This window comes from Nyctereutes procyonoides, unplaced genomic scaffold (genome assembly GCF_905146905.1).
Source record: "Nyctereutes procyonoides isolate TBG_1078 unplaced genomic scaffold, NYPRO_anot_genome, whole genome shotgun sequence".
Taxonomy (NCBI): Eukaryota; Metazoa; Chordata; class Mammalia; order Carnivora; family Canidae; genus Nyctereutes; species Nyctereutes procyonoides.
Window position 1 is genome coordinate 4,084,199 of NW_026575146.1, and position 18,123 is coordinate 4,102,321.

The following is an 18,123-nucleotide window of genomic DNA, read 5'->3' on the forward strand; positions in this document are numbered from 1 at the left end:
TTGTTCATGATTACATAGTAATCATTTGTAGGGAAATATTTGTTACATATTTTCCATTTCTACTTTTTCTATAGTATTAACAGAGATGTGATGGACATATTTTATTGTAAATATTAAATTCTTTAAATATTAAATTCTTCATTATTGTCTAAAGATTTATTATTTTAAAGAGATTATATGTTTTAAAGATCCCATATGCACTAGTAAATTTGTTTTCTTTTTTTTTAAAGATTTTTTTTTAATTTATTTATTCATGAGAGGCAGAGACACAGGCAGAGACACAGGCAGAGGGAGAAGCAGGCTCCATGCAGGAGCATGATGTGGAACTCGATCCCGGGTGTCCAGGATCACACCCTGAGTGGAAGGCAGGCGCTAAACCACTGAGCTGCCCAGGGATCCCCATAAATTTGTTTTCTAAAGAAACACCTAAGTCTATTTGACAATACATGAACAAATATAATTTATTGTATTCTGGTTAATTTTCCCCTCTAATTCTTATTTATTTGGAATAGGGATAAATAAATAAATTTTATTATTTATTTATTTATTTTAAAGATTTTATTTATTTATTCATGAGAGACACAGAAACAGGCAGAGACATAGGCAGAGGGAGAAGCAGGCTCCCCATAGGGAGCCCATTGTGGGACTCAATCCCAGGACCCTGGGATCAGGACCTGAGCTGAAGGCAGGTTTCAACCACTGAGCCACCCAGGTGCCTCTATTTGTATTTTAAAACTCTTTAAAAACTTTTTTATTTATTTATTCATGAGAGACACACAGAGAGAGGCAGAGAAAGAAGCGGGCTCCTCAGGGAGCCCGATGTGGGACTCGATCACAGATTCTGGGATCACGCCCTGAGCTGAAGGCAGACGACACTCAACTGCTGAGCCACCCAGGCATCCTCAAAACTTTTTTTTTTCTTTTTAAAAACATGCATACATTTTTCTAATGTAAAATAATCAGTAGCAAAATTAAATTACAGAACAATATATGCAGTATATCCCAAGCATATGTTTTGTTTTTTATATTTGTTTCTATATTTTATATGTAGGTAAAAGCTTAGAGAAAATACTGAAAGAAAACTTTTGAACTGGGGGTAGTAGAAGGGACAGAAAATTTTCTTTTTAATCTCTCTGCTTCTTGTCATATACCTGCACTTTGGCTGTTAAAAAAGAAAAGGGAAAAAAGGGAAGAAGTAGAAAGGATACATACCACCAATTAAAAATAACAATTGTGATAAGGTATTTTAACTACTCTGATAGGAAGCCACTGTATCACACTGCAGGGCCACTGCTAATAGATTAATCAGTGATATTTAACCTAATTACTAAATTAGTGCTAGAAGCTGGTCCTAAAACTGTCAATCTAAGTGTGGGGGTGGGGGTAGGGGGTGAAGAGGGAACTGCTTCATGAACATATGTGGAAGTTCAGAAATTAAGGAGTGTATGACCTTTTCAGGGAACTGAATACATTTGTTTGCAAATTGAGGTTCTAGGGGGCTATGGAAACAGTAAGGTGAGAGAGGTAGGCAGAGCCCTTTCCTGAAGGGCCTCATAAGGCAAGAGATTTAGATTTTACCTGAGAGAAAAATATGCTCTGAGGAGGTTTAAGAGAAATGGCCATAATAGACTTGCATTAAGACATTATGCCTGCAAAGCTTGAATCGAAAAAAATATATATTTTAAATATAATTCCTAAGAGCAGAAAAGTTGTTATAATCATATTATTGTGAAATTATATGTAATCATAAATGGTACAGAATATGGAAGAAAAAAAACAACTGCATTCAAAAGAAAAACAAAAAACAAAACAAAACCCTCACTCAAAAGACTGCAGTGTGTTGAGTGGATGAAGGGCAGCATAGCTGGAGACAGAGAAACCAGTCAGGGAAAAGCTTTGAAATAACCCAGGTGTATGTTGATGGCAACCTGAAGCAGGTCAGTGGATTAGTTCACTAGGGCTGCCATACACGAAGTCCCACAAACTGGCAAAGCAGGAGGCTTCAACAATTGAAATCAGTGGTCTCACAGTCTCACAGTTTGGGATGCCAGAAGATCAAAATCAAAGTGTCAACAGGGATGGTGCTGACTGAGGGCTGTGAGGAACAAGCTATTCCATCTTTCTCTTAGCTCCTTGGTGTTCTTTGACTTATAGACTTATCATCATGACTTTTGTATTCATCTTCACCTGGTATTCTCCTTGTGTCTCTGTTTCTGAATTTCCTGTCTCTTAAGGATATCTACCAGTTATATTAGATTAGGGCCCCCCCCAATGACCTCATCATTGACTTGATTCCCTTGGAAAGACCCTGTCTTCTAGAAAGGTGACATTGTGAGGTATTGCAGCTACTCCAGGGCTCCAACATAGTTTTTATGGAGTTACACAACTGAACCATAATAGGCAGTGACAGTGAATCTGAAGAGAAAAAGGGTTTTGAGATACCGAGAAAAGTCAAATTGACAGTCCTGGTTGGTTGGGACTCCTGGGGACTAACTTGGGATCAGTTGATCAACAAATGTCATTTACTTAGTGGTGACAAGAAGAAAACCCATTTTTCAGATTGAGCATTAGGAAGACAATTAGCTCATTTTTATTTATTATTTATTATTTATTTATTCATTCATTCATTCATTCATTCATTCATTCATGAAAGACACACACACACAGAGAGAGGCAGAGACATAGGCAGAAGGAGAAGGAGGCTCCATGCAGGAAGCCAGTCGTGGGACTTGATTCTGGGACTCTGGGATCACGCCCTGACCAAAGGCAGACGCTCAACCACTGAACCACCCAGGCATCCCAATTAGTTCATTTTTTAAATGTTAATTATGGGTAAGTCAGTGAACTGTCCAAGTGGTATTGCATAAGGAATTGGGCTAGAGACACAAATTTGGGAACCACTATTCTGTCTCTGCCCGTGGAAATGCCCAGGAAAGTTTGCACCATGACAGTCAGACTTCAGACAGAATATTAAGATTCTCTGACACAGAAATGTCAATGGGAGAGAAGGTTAAAAAAGAAAGAAAAAAAAAACAGCACTGAAATAGAAGGTACAGAAGTTGTTACATTTATAGGAAAAGAGTTTTTGCAGAAGAGGGAACTCAACCTTGTCAAATTCTTCTAAGAAGTCAAGAAAGATGAGAACAGAAGTTTCTATAGGGTGGTGACAAGCTGCTGGAAGCTGGCAATAACAAGGTTAGCACTTCAGCTCACAGAGTAGAGTGCTGTGAGCCAATAGGAAGAGATGAAGTTGTGGATAATGGCAATCAACAATTCTCCCTAGATGCCAAGCTGGGAAGGAGTGAAAAAATTAGCAGAGGCTGGACCACAGTGTTGGTCAAAGGTTTTTTTTTTTTTTTTTGGGGGGGGGGGCTTGTTTTGCTTTGATTTTTTTGTTAAAAGGTCGGGTGAGACCTGCACTTGTACAAAAACCAATGACAAGGAGGGATAAAGAAGGTGAGATTTAAGATATAGGAGAAAAACAAAACTCAGAAAACAAATTTCTAGAGAAATTGAAAGTTTATAAGGTCCTGAGCATTTCTGAGGATTCACCTAAACTAGGAAAAAGAACACCCCAAGAATAAAAAGCCAAACCAAACCAAACCTCTTCGGTTTAATCAAGGGGGATTAGGATGGTGTTCTATTGCCTACTGCACATTTTGTTGTTTTGTAAAAAAATTCCCAACCTGTATAGTAAAGATTGAGAATATAGGTGGTGGGTACTAATTTTGATTTCTCTGTATTTTTATGAATCAAAAAAACCCTGGTAAACAGTGGAACTTTGAAGGATGTTGCCAGTTGTTCAACTGCAGAGGAGGTTATGATGGAGAGGTTTGGTGTGTCAGTAGTTTGCAGATCTATCATCCACAAACTTTTAAAACATGGTTTTATAAGTGTTTATCATATCTAAAGAAAAGTTATATTTCCTGCTTGGGATCTGATGATAATAAATATCCTATACCTGTTTCATTTGACCATAGCATATTGAGATATTTTGTCAAAGTCTGTAATAGTAATAACGTTTCCAGGATTTGGGTCAATTTTACACACTGGTTTTACTTTTAGATTATCATATCGTATCAGTAAATTATCCAGTTTCCTTTACTGACTTGAAGAAAAGATCAATAAATTACTTATAAGTAAAATGTTTTTCTTTATAGGTATTCCATTAAAGTTGCTTTGCCACATCCTGTTACAGTACAGGTACGCACATCCAAACCAGATGCATTCATCAAGCTACAGATCTTAGAAAATGAGGAAACTATTGTCAGCTCCATTGGCAAAGGCCAAGCTATAATCCCAGCAATTAACTTCTTGGGGAGTGAAAAAGTTGTGAGCTCCCAGTGTGAGTACGCCTTTTGCCTCTTTAAATTTGTTGTTTAGATCCATAAATTGATATTTATGTTTACATTACTGATTTTAAAATATTCTATTTAAGATAAAATAGCAAATAAACATTTAAATCTATAGAAATTGGTATTATAGTAAAATATTTTTAAAAACTATTGCATTTGTGTGTCAAATTAGTCTCTGAAGGAAGATTGTTATAATTCTACTTTAAAGATTTTATTACATGAGCTTTCTTAGAATTCTGAAAAAGATATAACATTTTTTATTATTTTGAAAGAATTTTTCACTGTTTTTTCCCTAATTCATTCTCTTTAGAAAATACTCTATTAAAATTAACAGAACCTTTAAAGTCATGACTTTCAATGTAATAGTCACAAGAATTATTAAATAATAAAGTAAAATTGTTTCTGAAGTAATGGAAAACAGAGATACTGAGATACATATCCAGTTATTTTAGTAAAGATTCTGACCATAAAAACAATACATTGCCCAATGTAGAAAATTTTGAAACAGAAAATTATAAACAAGAGAACAGAAAATCCCTTATGCTTTTCCTGAATCCTGCCATTGTGTTTTTTAAAATAATGGATTATATCTTTTAAATATTTATTTATATAGTTTTGAGAGAGAGAGAGAGAGAGAGAGAGAGCACATGTGAGCGCATATCTGGTGGGGGTAGGGCTGGAGGGAAAGGGAGAGAGAATCTCAAGCAGACTCCCCACTGAGCACAGAGCCCTACACGGGTCTTAATCTCACAACCCTAAGATCATGACCTGAGCTGAAATCAAAAGTCAGATGCTTAAGTGAATGAGCCAACCCGGTGCCCCTAAATAATTGATTATATCTTACAGTTAACCTTTGCATAATAATTTGTAGCCAGCATCCTTCCTGAATTCTCATTCCCAGTAGTGCTTGCACTGATTAAGTGTATAAGCAAATTACTAAAAATAACTTTATAGCTATGTTCTGTCCAACACTTGTATGTTTCCTTTTTTTTTTTTTCTTTTTTCTCTTTTTTTAGAATAGATGCACCCAAAGCAGGGCTCTCTTTACTTTTTCCTATTAAGCTTGGAAACAATGTGTGAGTTGTCATTGCAGCCCAGGGATATTCCCTTCCAATATGAATAAGAATTTGGAGGACCAGAGAATTAAAGACCTCATGTGCTGTGATGGCACAAACGTATTGCTTTAGGCACAGGAAAATGGGAAATGTACTATGTTACATTAGTAAGACTGAGCTTGAGTAAAATTGCAAATTAAGCAATTCTGTTGATCCTGTCTCCTTTTCTCCCATTATTTGCCCTTCAGCCCTGAATATACCCAGGGTTGTTTCCCCGACTCAATTCACATTACTACGGGTGGTTTTTCATTCAAACCTATCTGCAATCCATTTATCTTTTCCCTCTGATACCTTAAGACCCCCCTCAGAGTACTGTTAAATTTTGCTAGTCTGAATGATGTTCTTACTCTTTAAATTGGCTTTGTTTTCTTCATTCTAATCCAGTCTACACAGATTTTATAGTGTGCTTCATGCAAGGATGCATTAATTCCAAAACGTTAACAGGCACTTATGTACAACCATCCTATGGTATTTGTGGTCTTGTGTTTTTCTCTTTATGTAACTAGTTAACCCCAACATTCTTCTCCAAATCCTTTGATTCAAATTAGTAGAGTCAAAAACTTTTCATAGTTTGTCACTTAGGTTATCATCATTTCACTTGAAAAATTACTATTTCCAAGAGACTTATGGATAAACATTTAAATAATTTTAAAGGGACAGAACAGAGTAGAAGGATGATTGGAACAGAATTCAGAAATCCAAAATTATCAGCCATTATACAAGATTGCTCTTCTTTTACAAAATATTTCTATTTTCACATTTGAATTCCTAGATGACTTTCAATACAATTTTTTTTTGAATTCCCTTCAAACCAGGTAAAAATCTATCATTTTTCCTTCTGATTGCCTTGACTGTATAGATTAATTTAAGGAGAAATGACACCTTTATAATATTGAATTTATATGCAAGTAAAGGCCATGTCTTTAAATTTATTCATGACTTTTTGTATGTTTCACAGAATAGATTTTAAAATTTCTCCATAGATATTGGTAAAGTTATTACTGTGAATTAGATTATTTCTTTATTTAGATTTCAAACAGGAGCCATCCTGTTTTAAAGGGATGCTATTAAGTTGTATGTAGGAATTATGTAAGTAGACATTGAAATTCCTTTTTCTTTCTAAATATTTTTCAGTTGCTTCTCTTGGAAACATATTAATTTATGAATTCTTTACAACTTGTATTTCTGGCATACCCCCACCAGAAGAACATGCAAAAAAAATGTATGTGTGTGTGTGCACGTTATATTTGTAGTAGAATAGGATATAGGAGACTATAACATTTATTCTGTAAGCAGACATTCTATTGTACTAAAGAATAAACTCTATTGCAACAATGTAGAAGGCTCTGAAGTGACCCAGTAACAAAATCTTAAATATAGGCCTCTTCAGGTTTTGCTTTATCTCATGGGAATTTTAAAGAATGCCAATATATTTTATATAATTTTCAGGAATAAAATCTTATAACAGTGCTCATACTGTAGGGTTAATATCAAATTTATAATTTGCTACAGATTTTACAATCTAAGAAATTGAGTCTTTGAGGAAGTGCAATGGACTAGGGATAGTAAAATATTTTATTTGATATGGATGTATAAGGCTCCATTTTATTGATCTACCATAATTAATGTAATCAGTCTCCTACTGATAGTGGTTTCTGACAACTTTTTAATTTTATATTTACACAAAGAATGCTGAGTTGTTTTGTTTAAACCTGTGTATAGAATTTTCTGAACATGTATAGGCATATATATCGGATAAATGCTTAGATGTAGAACTATGAGGTCAAAGGGTACATACAGTTTAATTTTGGTATATAATGTCAAATTGCCCTCCACTAAGTTTGTGTAACCTTACCTTATTTTATCCTTTATTTTTATATATCATATTTTTGACTTGTCAGTCTGACTGCTAAAAATATTAATTTATATTATACTTAGAGTTAGTGAAGTTCAAGCATGTATGTTTTTATATATCTTATTTATCTTTCTTTTGTATTTTCTTTGTAAATTTTTCTGTGTGCTACACCTGTTTTTCTATTGGAATTAGCTGGGTTTTTTTCTGATTGACTTGTAGATTCTCATATATTAAGGAAAATTTTCCCTTTTTTTGATATGTGGTTGAATGAATGGGTTGAATGAACGATTTAATGGCTGAAGGAAGTAATGAATAAATTACTTCTCAAAGGTAGAAATGTTGTATCATTCATTCTTAACTTTTAATCAAAGTGTAATTTACATAGAGCAAAAAGTGCAAATCTAATTTGAAGAATTTTGGTCAGTGCATACACTAGTGTGACCCACATCTCTAACAATATATAGACATTTTTATTACCCACAAAGATCTCTCAAGGCCGTTTCTATTCAATTCCTCCAGTCTCCAAAGAGGCAACCACTGTTCACATTTTCATCAGAGTAGGCTAATTTTACCTGTTTACAACTTCATGAAACCATGTAAGTTCTCTTTTGGCAGTGGTATCTTTAGCTCAGGGTAATGTTTTTAAGATACATTCCTGTTGTTGCCACTGTATTTCTTTTTATATTATGGAGTACTTTGTAGAAGTATTATTATTAAATACTTTTGATTTGTTTTCATTTTTCTTGAATCAATACCCAGGAATTGAATTAATGTGCCCTGGCTTGACATATGTATATTTTATCTTTTTTTAAGTTGGCAAAAAAATTGATCAAAAGGACTATATCATTTTATACTACCATCAGCAAAGTATAGGAGTTCTGGCTTCTTCATATTTTTGCCAACATTTTTGTTAATGTTTTTATTTTAATCATTTTGGTGGGTATGTAGTGCTATTTCTTCGTGGTTTAAATTTGTTGACTAATGATGTTGAGCCTATTGGCCATACATGTGCTTTTTGACTATACATATACCATAATGAAGTATCTAATCATTCCAGCCATATATTTTTTAAAGATTTTATTTATTCATGAGACACACAGAGAGAGAGAGAGAAAGAGAGAGAGAAAGAGAGAGAGAGAGAAAGAGAGAGGCAGAGACACAGGCAGAGGGAGAGGCAGGCTCCATGCAGGGAGCCTGACAAGGGACTCCATCCTGGGTCTCCAGGATCAGGCCCTGGGCTGAGGCAGCGCTAAACCGCTGAGCCACCCAGGCTGCCCTCCAGCCATATTTTTAATGGGTTGTTTTTTTTTTTTTTTTTATATATTCTGGATATGAATCTTTATCAAATATATACTTTAAAAATATGATATCTTTTCATTTCCTTAGCAATGAAAGAGGTTTTAATTTTAATGAAGTCAGTCATCATTTAGAAAATATTACTAGTGCAGTTTGTTTTTATCTAAGAAATCTTTCTTAATCCAAGGTCATGAATATTGTGCCATATTTTATTCTATAATAATCTTTCCACCTATGTTTAATTTATTGACTCATTTCAAATGTTGGCATATAATGAAGGTAGAGGATCAAGGGTTTTTTGTTGTTGTTGTTTTTTGTTTTTTTAATTTTTTTAATTTATTTATGATAGTCACACACACACAGAGAGAGAGAGAGAGAGAGAGAGAGAGGCAGAGACACAGGCAGAGGGAGAAGCAGGCTCTATGCACCGGGAGCCCGACGTGGGACTCGATCCCGGATCTCCAGGATCGCGCCCTGGGCCAAAGGCAGGCGCTAAACCGCTGCGCTACCCAGGGATCCCAAGGGTTTTTTTTATTCTCGTATGGACATCCAGTTGTTCTAGCACTATAGGTTGGAAGGACATTATTTTAAACATTGAATTCCCTTGACATTTTTATCAAAACTCAATTGAATATGTATGCATGGGTCTATTTTGGAACTTCATTTTGATCAATTGATATTCAATCAATCAATATTCACTCTTAGTCCAACACCACATTTTCTTAAAAATTGTAGCTTTAGATTTTGATTGAAATTGCGTTGAACTTGGGGAGAACTGGCATCTTAACAAAATGAGTTTGCTGGTCCCATGAACATAGTATCTCTCCCAACCTATTTTAGTCTTTAATTTCTCTCTCAACTCTGTTTTATACATAAAATGTACAGACTTTACAATACTTATTAAATTCATACCTAAATATTTTGTTTTTATAGTATTGCCATGTAGGACTAAGAATACATGTGCTTTAGATCACTTGATATCTGTATTAATTTCCTAGTGTTGCTGTAACAAATTACCCAACCTGTGTGGCTTAAACCAACACAAATTCATTCCCTTACGGTTCTGGAAGTCAAAGTCCAAAATAAAGGTGTTGTCAAGGCCACATTGCCCTCAAAGTTTCTACAAGAGAATCCTTCCTTACCTCTTCCAGTTTTTGGTGGCTCTTGGTGTTTTTTGGCTTGTAAATTTCTTTAAGACCAGAATATCTCCCAGAAGCCAGGAATATTGCTTTTTATCTCATTAAAATAAAACAAATTGACCTGTTCCTTTGAATGTCTTATGAAAGGATACACCTAAATAACACAGTTGATCATAACTATGCAATTCACACAATTTAACTGAAGTGTAATATTTTTCCTATTCAGCTAGCAAGCAAATTCTTTTAATGCATGCTGCATCCAAGAAAGAGCAAGAATTGTACATTAAGAAGAAATCTACCCAGGGAAGTCAGAAATCCTGTAAGGGTAGACCTGCAAGTATAATAGTAGACACTGGTCAGCCTCTTTTGGACGAGGAAATTATCAATGTGCCCATCATAGAAGAAACTGTTAGCACTCCACAGCAGGTATATTTGTGTTTAAGAGAATCCTTTAATGAATGGTATTACTCCTAAAAATTTAACAAAAATAACAATGATTCTTTTCCTAAAATTTGTCAATGTATATGATACTTTCTATCTGCAATGCCACCAGTATATATCAGAATCAAGGGATTGAACATCGTTTAAGTTTTTCTTTGCCAAGATTTTAAAATATATGGCAAGTTTAATGTGTACACTAGCCGTATAATGTAGATGTAAATATCATACATGAGTTATAAGGCTCTATTATTCAAAAGATAACATATTAATAAAAACTGATTTGCATATACCTTAAGTTAAAAAATATATATGTACATATAAAATAGGGGACAATTCATGTAATTTCAAGTAACAGAGAAAAAACAAAATGTATCCATCAGAAATAAAACAAGCAAAAATTAATAAAAATAAAAAGCCAGAAATAAATCCTAATATAACTAATGACAGTAAGTACAATTATTGTCATTAATTAATTAATAAGTGAATCATGAATCAATGAAAAGAATAAAAAACTAATGTTAGATTAAAAAATAAGATCCAATGATAAGTACCTTAAAAGCGACACTTTAAAACAAAATGACACAGAAAACTGAAAGTTGGAATGAGAGAACTGTGATGATATATTAATCTCAGTGCATAGAATTCATGAAGGATATTGTGTAAAAATAAAAGGAAGAATATAACAAGTAAATATGACCATAACTTACCATATAGCATAGCCCAGCTGTCCAGAGTCAATGAATAAAAAGCAAAAACTGTTTAGAACTACAGAGAAAAATAAAGTTAGTTAATATTGAAGACTTTAATACACAACTCTCAGAAACCTATAGATCAAGCTGAAAAAATACGTATGATCACTAGGTTTGAAAAATTTAAGTATAAGCTTGATTCTTTAGATATTTTTATAGAATATTTCACCTAATAGAGAATATACTTTTTCATACACACATAGGAAGCCTCAATAAAAACCAAACTATATTATACTGATGTCATCTGAACATAGTGCAATAATACAGAAATTAAATAACATCCTAAAATCCCATAAATGTGTAAGCAAAATAAAATATGCTGGATAATGTTTTAGTTACAGAGAGCATCAAAAAAAGAAATCATGAATACAAAGAACTCAGTAACAACTAAAAGATACAAATCAAAATTTGTAACCACATCTAAAGTAGCATTCAGAATTCACTTTCAAATTAATTCATCAGGAAGCACAAATGATTAAAAACAAGCTAAGCTACTGAAGCAAAAAGTTAGAAAAAGAGCAAAAGAATAACTCACAAAAAAAGAAGAAAAAGTTTTTAAACATGGATGCAAAAATTTAAATATTAGCCTATATAATGGCAGGTGTTGGTGGGGATGTGAGGATAAGTTTTGTAGACAATAATGATCTTGCAAAATTTTAGAGAACTGTGATAGTATTTGATCAAATTATGATTATGTGATCCAGAAAATTATGCATTTATTGTGTGTTTATTAGGCAAAAACTATGTTTATTCTTTTTGTTTGTGCTTAAACATTGCATTTTATTTCACAGGTCAACAAATATATCATACAGTGTTTGGTATTGTATAACAGTTGGCCTCTTACTGAAAGTCAGCTGACATTTGTTCAAGCACTAAAAGAATTGGAGAAAAGTGATAGCAAAGGTATGTCACCCTAAATGTTAGTCACATACTTTATATTTCATATAAAGTATTTACCAGTAAATTAATCATGTTATTAATTTTTAATTATTAAAACATTATTGCTTACAATTTTCATTTCATATCCAGTGGCATTTTCTGTTTTGTTAACTGATTATGTTTCAAAATCTTTGCTGCTTCACTATAAGAACTAAAAATATATGATTGTTTGGGCCTTGTTTAAACTTTCTTTGTGCAGTTAGTAAAATTTACTTGATGATTATCTAAGAAGTGTACAGAAGACTTTTCTGTTATAAATTATATTTGTGTAAGTTGTTGAGATAGTATAATTCTTGAAGATTAGTTCTTAAAATATTTAATAGAAGGATAATCTCCAAGTGAGAGGATTCAAGTTTATTTTTTCAAATATAAACTACTCTCAATATTCCTGAGTAGGAAATTTGATGTATTAGAAAAAGAAGATCTCAAAGTAGACCCATGCAGGTCAAACCCAGGTTGTTCAAGAGTCCACAGTAGTTCTCACTAGCACATAATACCATTGAGGACAGGGAGTTCTGTGGAGTCTTGCCTGTTTAATCTTGCATTATCCATAGTGCAGACTGTGCACACAGTAATCACTCCCTATTTGTTGAATAAGTGAATGAAAGGATACATCTAAGCTACTCTTATTACTATTATTGCCCCTATTCACTGATTGTCAAAAAACCCTGTTCACACATTTGCTTGCTTATACTAAATGCATGAACCTGTCATGTAAAGGCTTGATAAAGGTTTATCACCAAAATTAAGAGAAAGTTTTTGGGATCCCTGGGTGGCGCAGCGGTTTAGCGCCTGCCTTTGGCCCAGGGCGTGATCCTGGAGACCCAGGATCGAGTCCCACGTCGGGCTCCCGGTGCATGGAGCCTGCTTCTCCCTCTGCCTATGTCTCTGCCTCTCTCTCTCTCTCTGTGACTATCATAAATAAATAAAAATTAAAAAAAATTAAAAAAAATACTAAAAAAAGAGAAAGTTATTATTATTGAACTAAATCTTTGTAAGAAGGGACAGATTCTATGGTGCAACATAAAAGCCGAAGAAAATATATGAAATTAAATGATATTGAGAGTCCCCATTTCCTTTGCATGTATCTAGTGTGTGTCCATAGAATACGTGGCACTCTATGGGAATCTTAAATTTGTCTGCCTTCTCACTGCCCCCCCCCTCTCTCGCTGGGAAAGGGACTATGCCTCGCCTCATTATGCACCTCTAGAACCAGATAGAAGTTGTTAGTAAATATCTAGTGAACAAACGCATGATCCTGCTGTGCCAGGAACAGCAAGAGTGTTTAAGTTCTAATGGCATCCTGGCCTGGTGTTTAGTATGGACACATGTAGTGAAAGTAGTGGCACCAGAGCCACTTTGTTACCACCTTTTTGCTATCCATATGTGTTTTGTGCTTAACCTGGAGCAAATTCTGGTGCTCAGAATTTGTTTCTTGAACCAGTAGCTGTGCCATAGGTTACTAATGATGTACATAAAATCCCAAAGGCAGACACCCTTTCATAATCCCCTAGGTAAATTCATAGAATATGAATTTATCTGAAACATCTCTTCATTCTGCCTCTACCTCTCCTCCCAGAGGCAATAATACCCCCACTGCCCAGTGCCACTGAGAATATCTGAAATAATCTTAAATACAGAGCAGATAAGACTTCAATCTAAAATTCTTGTCTTCCAGAAAAGAACACAATGATGATATGAATAAATGGCATATGGAAGCTGAAAACTCCTTTAAATTAGTCATTATCTCCACTTTCTCTAGAGTACAAACCAAAGTCTCATAGTTTATACTATGCTAAAAAAAATCTAGATATTTTTCTGGTATAAATCAATAGAAATCTGCTTGAAATAATGGGTGATGCAAATTACTGGGTGATTTTGTCTCACCCTCCTATAAAGATGTAAATAATATATAATATAGTAGATTATATATTTAATGCTAAAGATCCATGTGCCAATAAAATATTCATGATTATAAAAATAGGTCAAAATAATACAAAAATGGCACTATTTTGTGTTAGCATGTGTGTATGATGCGTGTTCAGCAAAGATAGCATTTTGTTTTTTGTTTTTTAAGGAAAATGTATGGTACTACTAGATTTCACATTACAGTTCTGGGTACCAGTGATTTTAATAGGTCAGAGAGTGTGAATCAAATCCCAGGGTTTTTTTGTTTGTTTTTGCTTGTTTGTTGTCTGTGTGGGCTCTTTCATGAGTTGTCTGTAGCTCTTTATGCTTCTGATTTCTATATTATAATATTCTGTTATGCCTGTCTCAACAAGCTCAAAATAGTCATGCTACTGTTGTTTATAGCAATGATCAGTGTGAACTCAGGGCCACATGATAGGGAATAAATAATCCCAGTTTAAATCATGAAAAGGAAACAACAGAAACAATCTTTCTAAATTCAGTTGAGGATCTAGTTCATGGGGAACACCTGTTTCTGAATAATGTTCCAGCAAGATGGAAGAATGCACACTGAGAAAGGAGATAATTGTGAAAACATTTAAGCTGTTCAGGAAAGGTAGCAAGGACATTGAATAATGCTGTTAGAATAGTGAATGAGGTGCTTTCTTTCCAACTCTCCAAGGTGAATTTGTAACGTCTAAAAAGGTGCAAAGTATCTTCAAATACCCTCAAGTCTAGTCAAATGCAAGTTTTTAAGTTTCTGTGTATACTTTCTTCAATAATTAGAAATTTGTTCCCAATATACATAAATTGTGTGAATTATGTAAAATTATGTCAACTGGGGGATATTTAGAAAGAGAAGAAATGACACTTTAAAGTGGAGCTAAGGGGTGCCTTGGTGGCTCAGTCAGTTAAGTGTCTGTCTTCAACTCATTTCATGATCTCAGGGTCCTGGGATGGAATCCTGTGTCAGGCTCCCTGCTCAGCAGGGAGTCTGCTTCTCCCTTTCCCTCCGCCCCCAACCCTGCTCCTACATGTGCTTTCTGTCTCAAATAAATAAATAAAATCTTGAAAAAAGAAACTTCAAAAAAATAATAAAGTGGAGATGGGGGAAGGGGTATGAAATAGTTTGTATGATGAAGTCCTGAAGAATACCAAGCAGGGGAAGTGAACCATTGCTTTGGAAATGACAATGGCGAGAAGAAGATCATGTCTCAGAAGATATACAGGAGACTGTTTTAGACCTTCAGGGCTGGAGAGAGGCTAATGTCTGTCAGAGGAACATGAGGAACAGAGCAACCAGGAAAGCCCTATGCGCATGTCTCACTATTCAAGGCCATTCTCCTTCTTGACCTCGGTCAGGAATGATGGGGAAGAAAGATTCAAAAATGTTTTTTTGTGCTAAGTTCACAGAAATTCTTTATTGTTAACATAAGGACTTCATCTGCTGTTAGACATTAGTGAGCCTAAAATGTCACTACTCTTCAAAATTATATGAGTGTGTCAGAGAGCAAAAGTGAGTATACAAAGAAAAGAAAATGAAGAGTACATACTAATATGTTAAAGTGGTTATGTCTCATTTATATTTTTTAGTATCTAAAGATAAAATTTAAAATGTATAAATCAGAAGCTTTTACTATTTTAATCAAAGCAAATCAACAAAAAGAATGTAATTGTTATTTTATAAGCAAAAAAAAACACTGGAGAGATCTAGAAGTTTGGTTATTACAATTATGATATTTTTAGTGCCATTATGTGCCTCTTACTGTGCTGTGTACTTTTCATATATGATCCTCAATTCTCATGAAAAAAATCTGAGAAGTAGTTAATGACCATCCTGATTTTACACATGAGAAAGTGAAGTTTGGATGCTGTAAGTAACTTGCCTACATTTACACAGATGGAAGCAGCAAAGATTTTCACCTAAGTTTGACTTATTCCAAAGCCCACAACCTTTCCACTATACCATTTTGTCCTTTAGAGACTTTCTAACTAGTAGTATTGACATAGTACTAATGGTGGTAGGGGTTGTACCTGCTAACATTTACATCAGAGGGTTTGTGAAGGCTTTATGTATATTGACCCAGTGAATCCTCACATCAATCTATGAGGTAGATGCTGTAACTGTTATCATTTTGCATATGGGAACACTGAGGCAGGAACACTCTGTTTAAGGAATATGCACCTGGTCACACAGCTAATTACAGGCATAGCTAGGATTTTGAATGGGAGTTGATTATCTAACAAGGGTTTTGGGATGGAAAAAATAATATATGATAGTACCAATCCAGATCTTTATTGTGTCCTCAATAAACATCTTTATTTAGGGAACTATCTGTATTTCTTTATTAAACATACAAGTTTGCATAAAGGGTCTTCTCATGTTTTTCCTGAAGGTCTTTTAGGTTTCTCAACTTCAAGTTGTCCAACAGGGATGGAGTTCCAATAAACAGACCAATATGACAAACTATTGTATTTCATACATTTAATATATATTAATAGATGTCAAACTCTAGAGGAAATTAAAAAATTAGTATCTGAAATAAACACAGTAGTATAATTCATCAAATAGTATAATGTAAAGTATCCAGTTGGGTAATGATACAAAATTAGTAATATAAATTAAGCTATTTTACCCTATCAAAATACCATGGACTTTCTTCAGAGACTTAGAACAAATTATTTTAAGATTTGTGTGGAATCAGAAAAGACCCCGAACAGCCAGGGGAATTTTAAAAAAGAAAACCATATCTGGGGGCATCACAATGCCAGATTTCAGGTTGTACTACAAAGCTGTGTTCATCAAGACAGTGTGGTACTGGCACAAAAACAGACATACAGATCAATGAAACAGAACAGAGAACCCAGAAGTGGACCCTGAACTTTATGGTCAACTAATATACGATAAAGGAGGAAAGACGATCCACTGGAAGAAAGACAGTCTCTTCAATAAATGGTGCTGGGAAAATTGGACATCCACATGCAGAAGAATGAAACTGGACCACTCTCTTGCATCATACACAAAGATAAACTCAAAATAGATGAAGGATCTAAATGTGAGACAAGATTCCATCAAAATCCCAGAGGAGAACTCAGGCAACACCCTTTTTGAACTTGGCCACAGTAACCGGAGAAGGACAAACAGTGTATGTTCTCATTCATTTGGGGAATATGAATAATAGTGAAAGGGAATATAAGGGAAGGGAGAAGAAATGTGTGAGAAATATCAGAAAGGGAGACAGAACATAAAGACTTCTAACTCTGGGAAATGAACTAGGGGTGGTGGAGGGGGAGGAGGGCGGGGGGTGGGGGTGAATGGGTGACGGGCACTGAGGGGTACACTTGACGGGATGAGCACTGGGTGTTATTCTGTATGTTGGTAAATTGAACACCAATAAAATTAATTTATAAAATTAAAAAAAAATAAAATAAAATAAAAAGGGAAAAAAATAATAAATTAAGCTATTTTAAAATTAATATTTATTAGACTTATGGTGGTGATCGTTTTTGCAATATGCACAAATATCGAATCATTACATTGTCTACCTGAAACTAATACAATATTATACATCAATTATGCCTCAATAAAAAAATAAAAAAGAAGGAAGAGAAAAGGAATTACTAATAAATGGAGAAATACAGCATAGCACCTAGAATGCCTTAGGCTATCTGAAACTGGGTTATTTATCACCTGAGACATTAGAGTAATAACTCCTATCTTTCAAGGTTGTTGTGAGGTTTCAAGATAATATGTGTAAAGTTCCTAGAATCTAGTCACCCTCAAAGAAATGGTATTCTCATTATTATGTACCCAACTAGAAAAGAGTTTTTCGGAATAATTGCATCTTCTTTTTTGACATCGCATTTGACAATTTTATGTGTGAATGAACAGCTGCTAAAATTAAATTACATGTTGCCTTGTATCATACATTTGCTTCTGAAAGCAGCCAGTAAATAAATTCAGAATTGAATTGTATTTCAAATGAACTAGGAAATTTTTTTCTATTTGAAAGCATATGTTGGTCAATCTTATGAAAGTTAAGAAGCTTTTGAATTCAGAATAATCTGTATCATGTTTATAAATGTGGATTTGTAGGCAGCCAGTTTGTTTAAGTGAAAACATATCGATATGTCAACTTCTATGTGCCAGTTGTATTTATAGCTCAAGACCTACCAGCTTCAATTTTTAAAGGTATGATGTATTTTAGAAAAATTGTTACTAATCTTTTCAAGTTTTAGCCTACTTTTTCAATGGTAAGTGCTTTAGATCAAGAAGAAATTGATCAAGTGGCTTTTTTTTCATTAGTATATTGGTGTTCTAATTTA

The 18,123-nt window shown here is 34.2% G+C and overlaps 1 protein-coding gene across 1 annotated transcript in view; it reads left to right on the forward strand.

Annotated features, from left to right (window-relative positions):
* The window catches only part of ADGB (androglobin), a 157,608-nt gene that overhangs the window by 116,928 nt on the left and 22,557 nt on the right, over nt 1-18,123 (forward strand). The window contains exons 27-29 of the mRNA XM_055311188.1: nt 4,161-4,345; nt 9,987-10,186; nt 11,742-11,853. Coding sequence (XP_055167163.1) covers nt 4,161-4,345; nt 9,987-10,186; nt 11,742-11,853 — 497 coding nt within the window. The remainder of the gene's footprint in view (nt 1-4,160; nt 4,346-9,986; nt 10,187-11,741; nt 11,854-18,123) is intronic.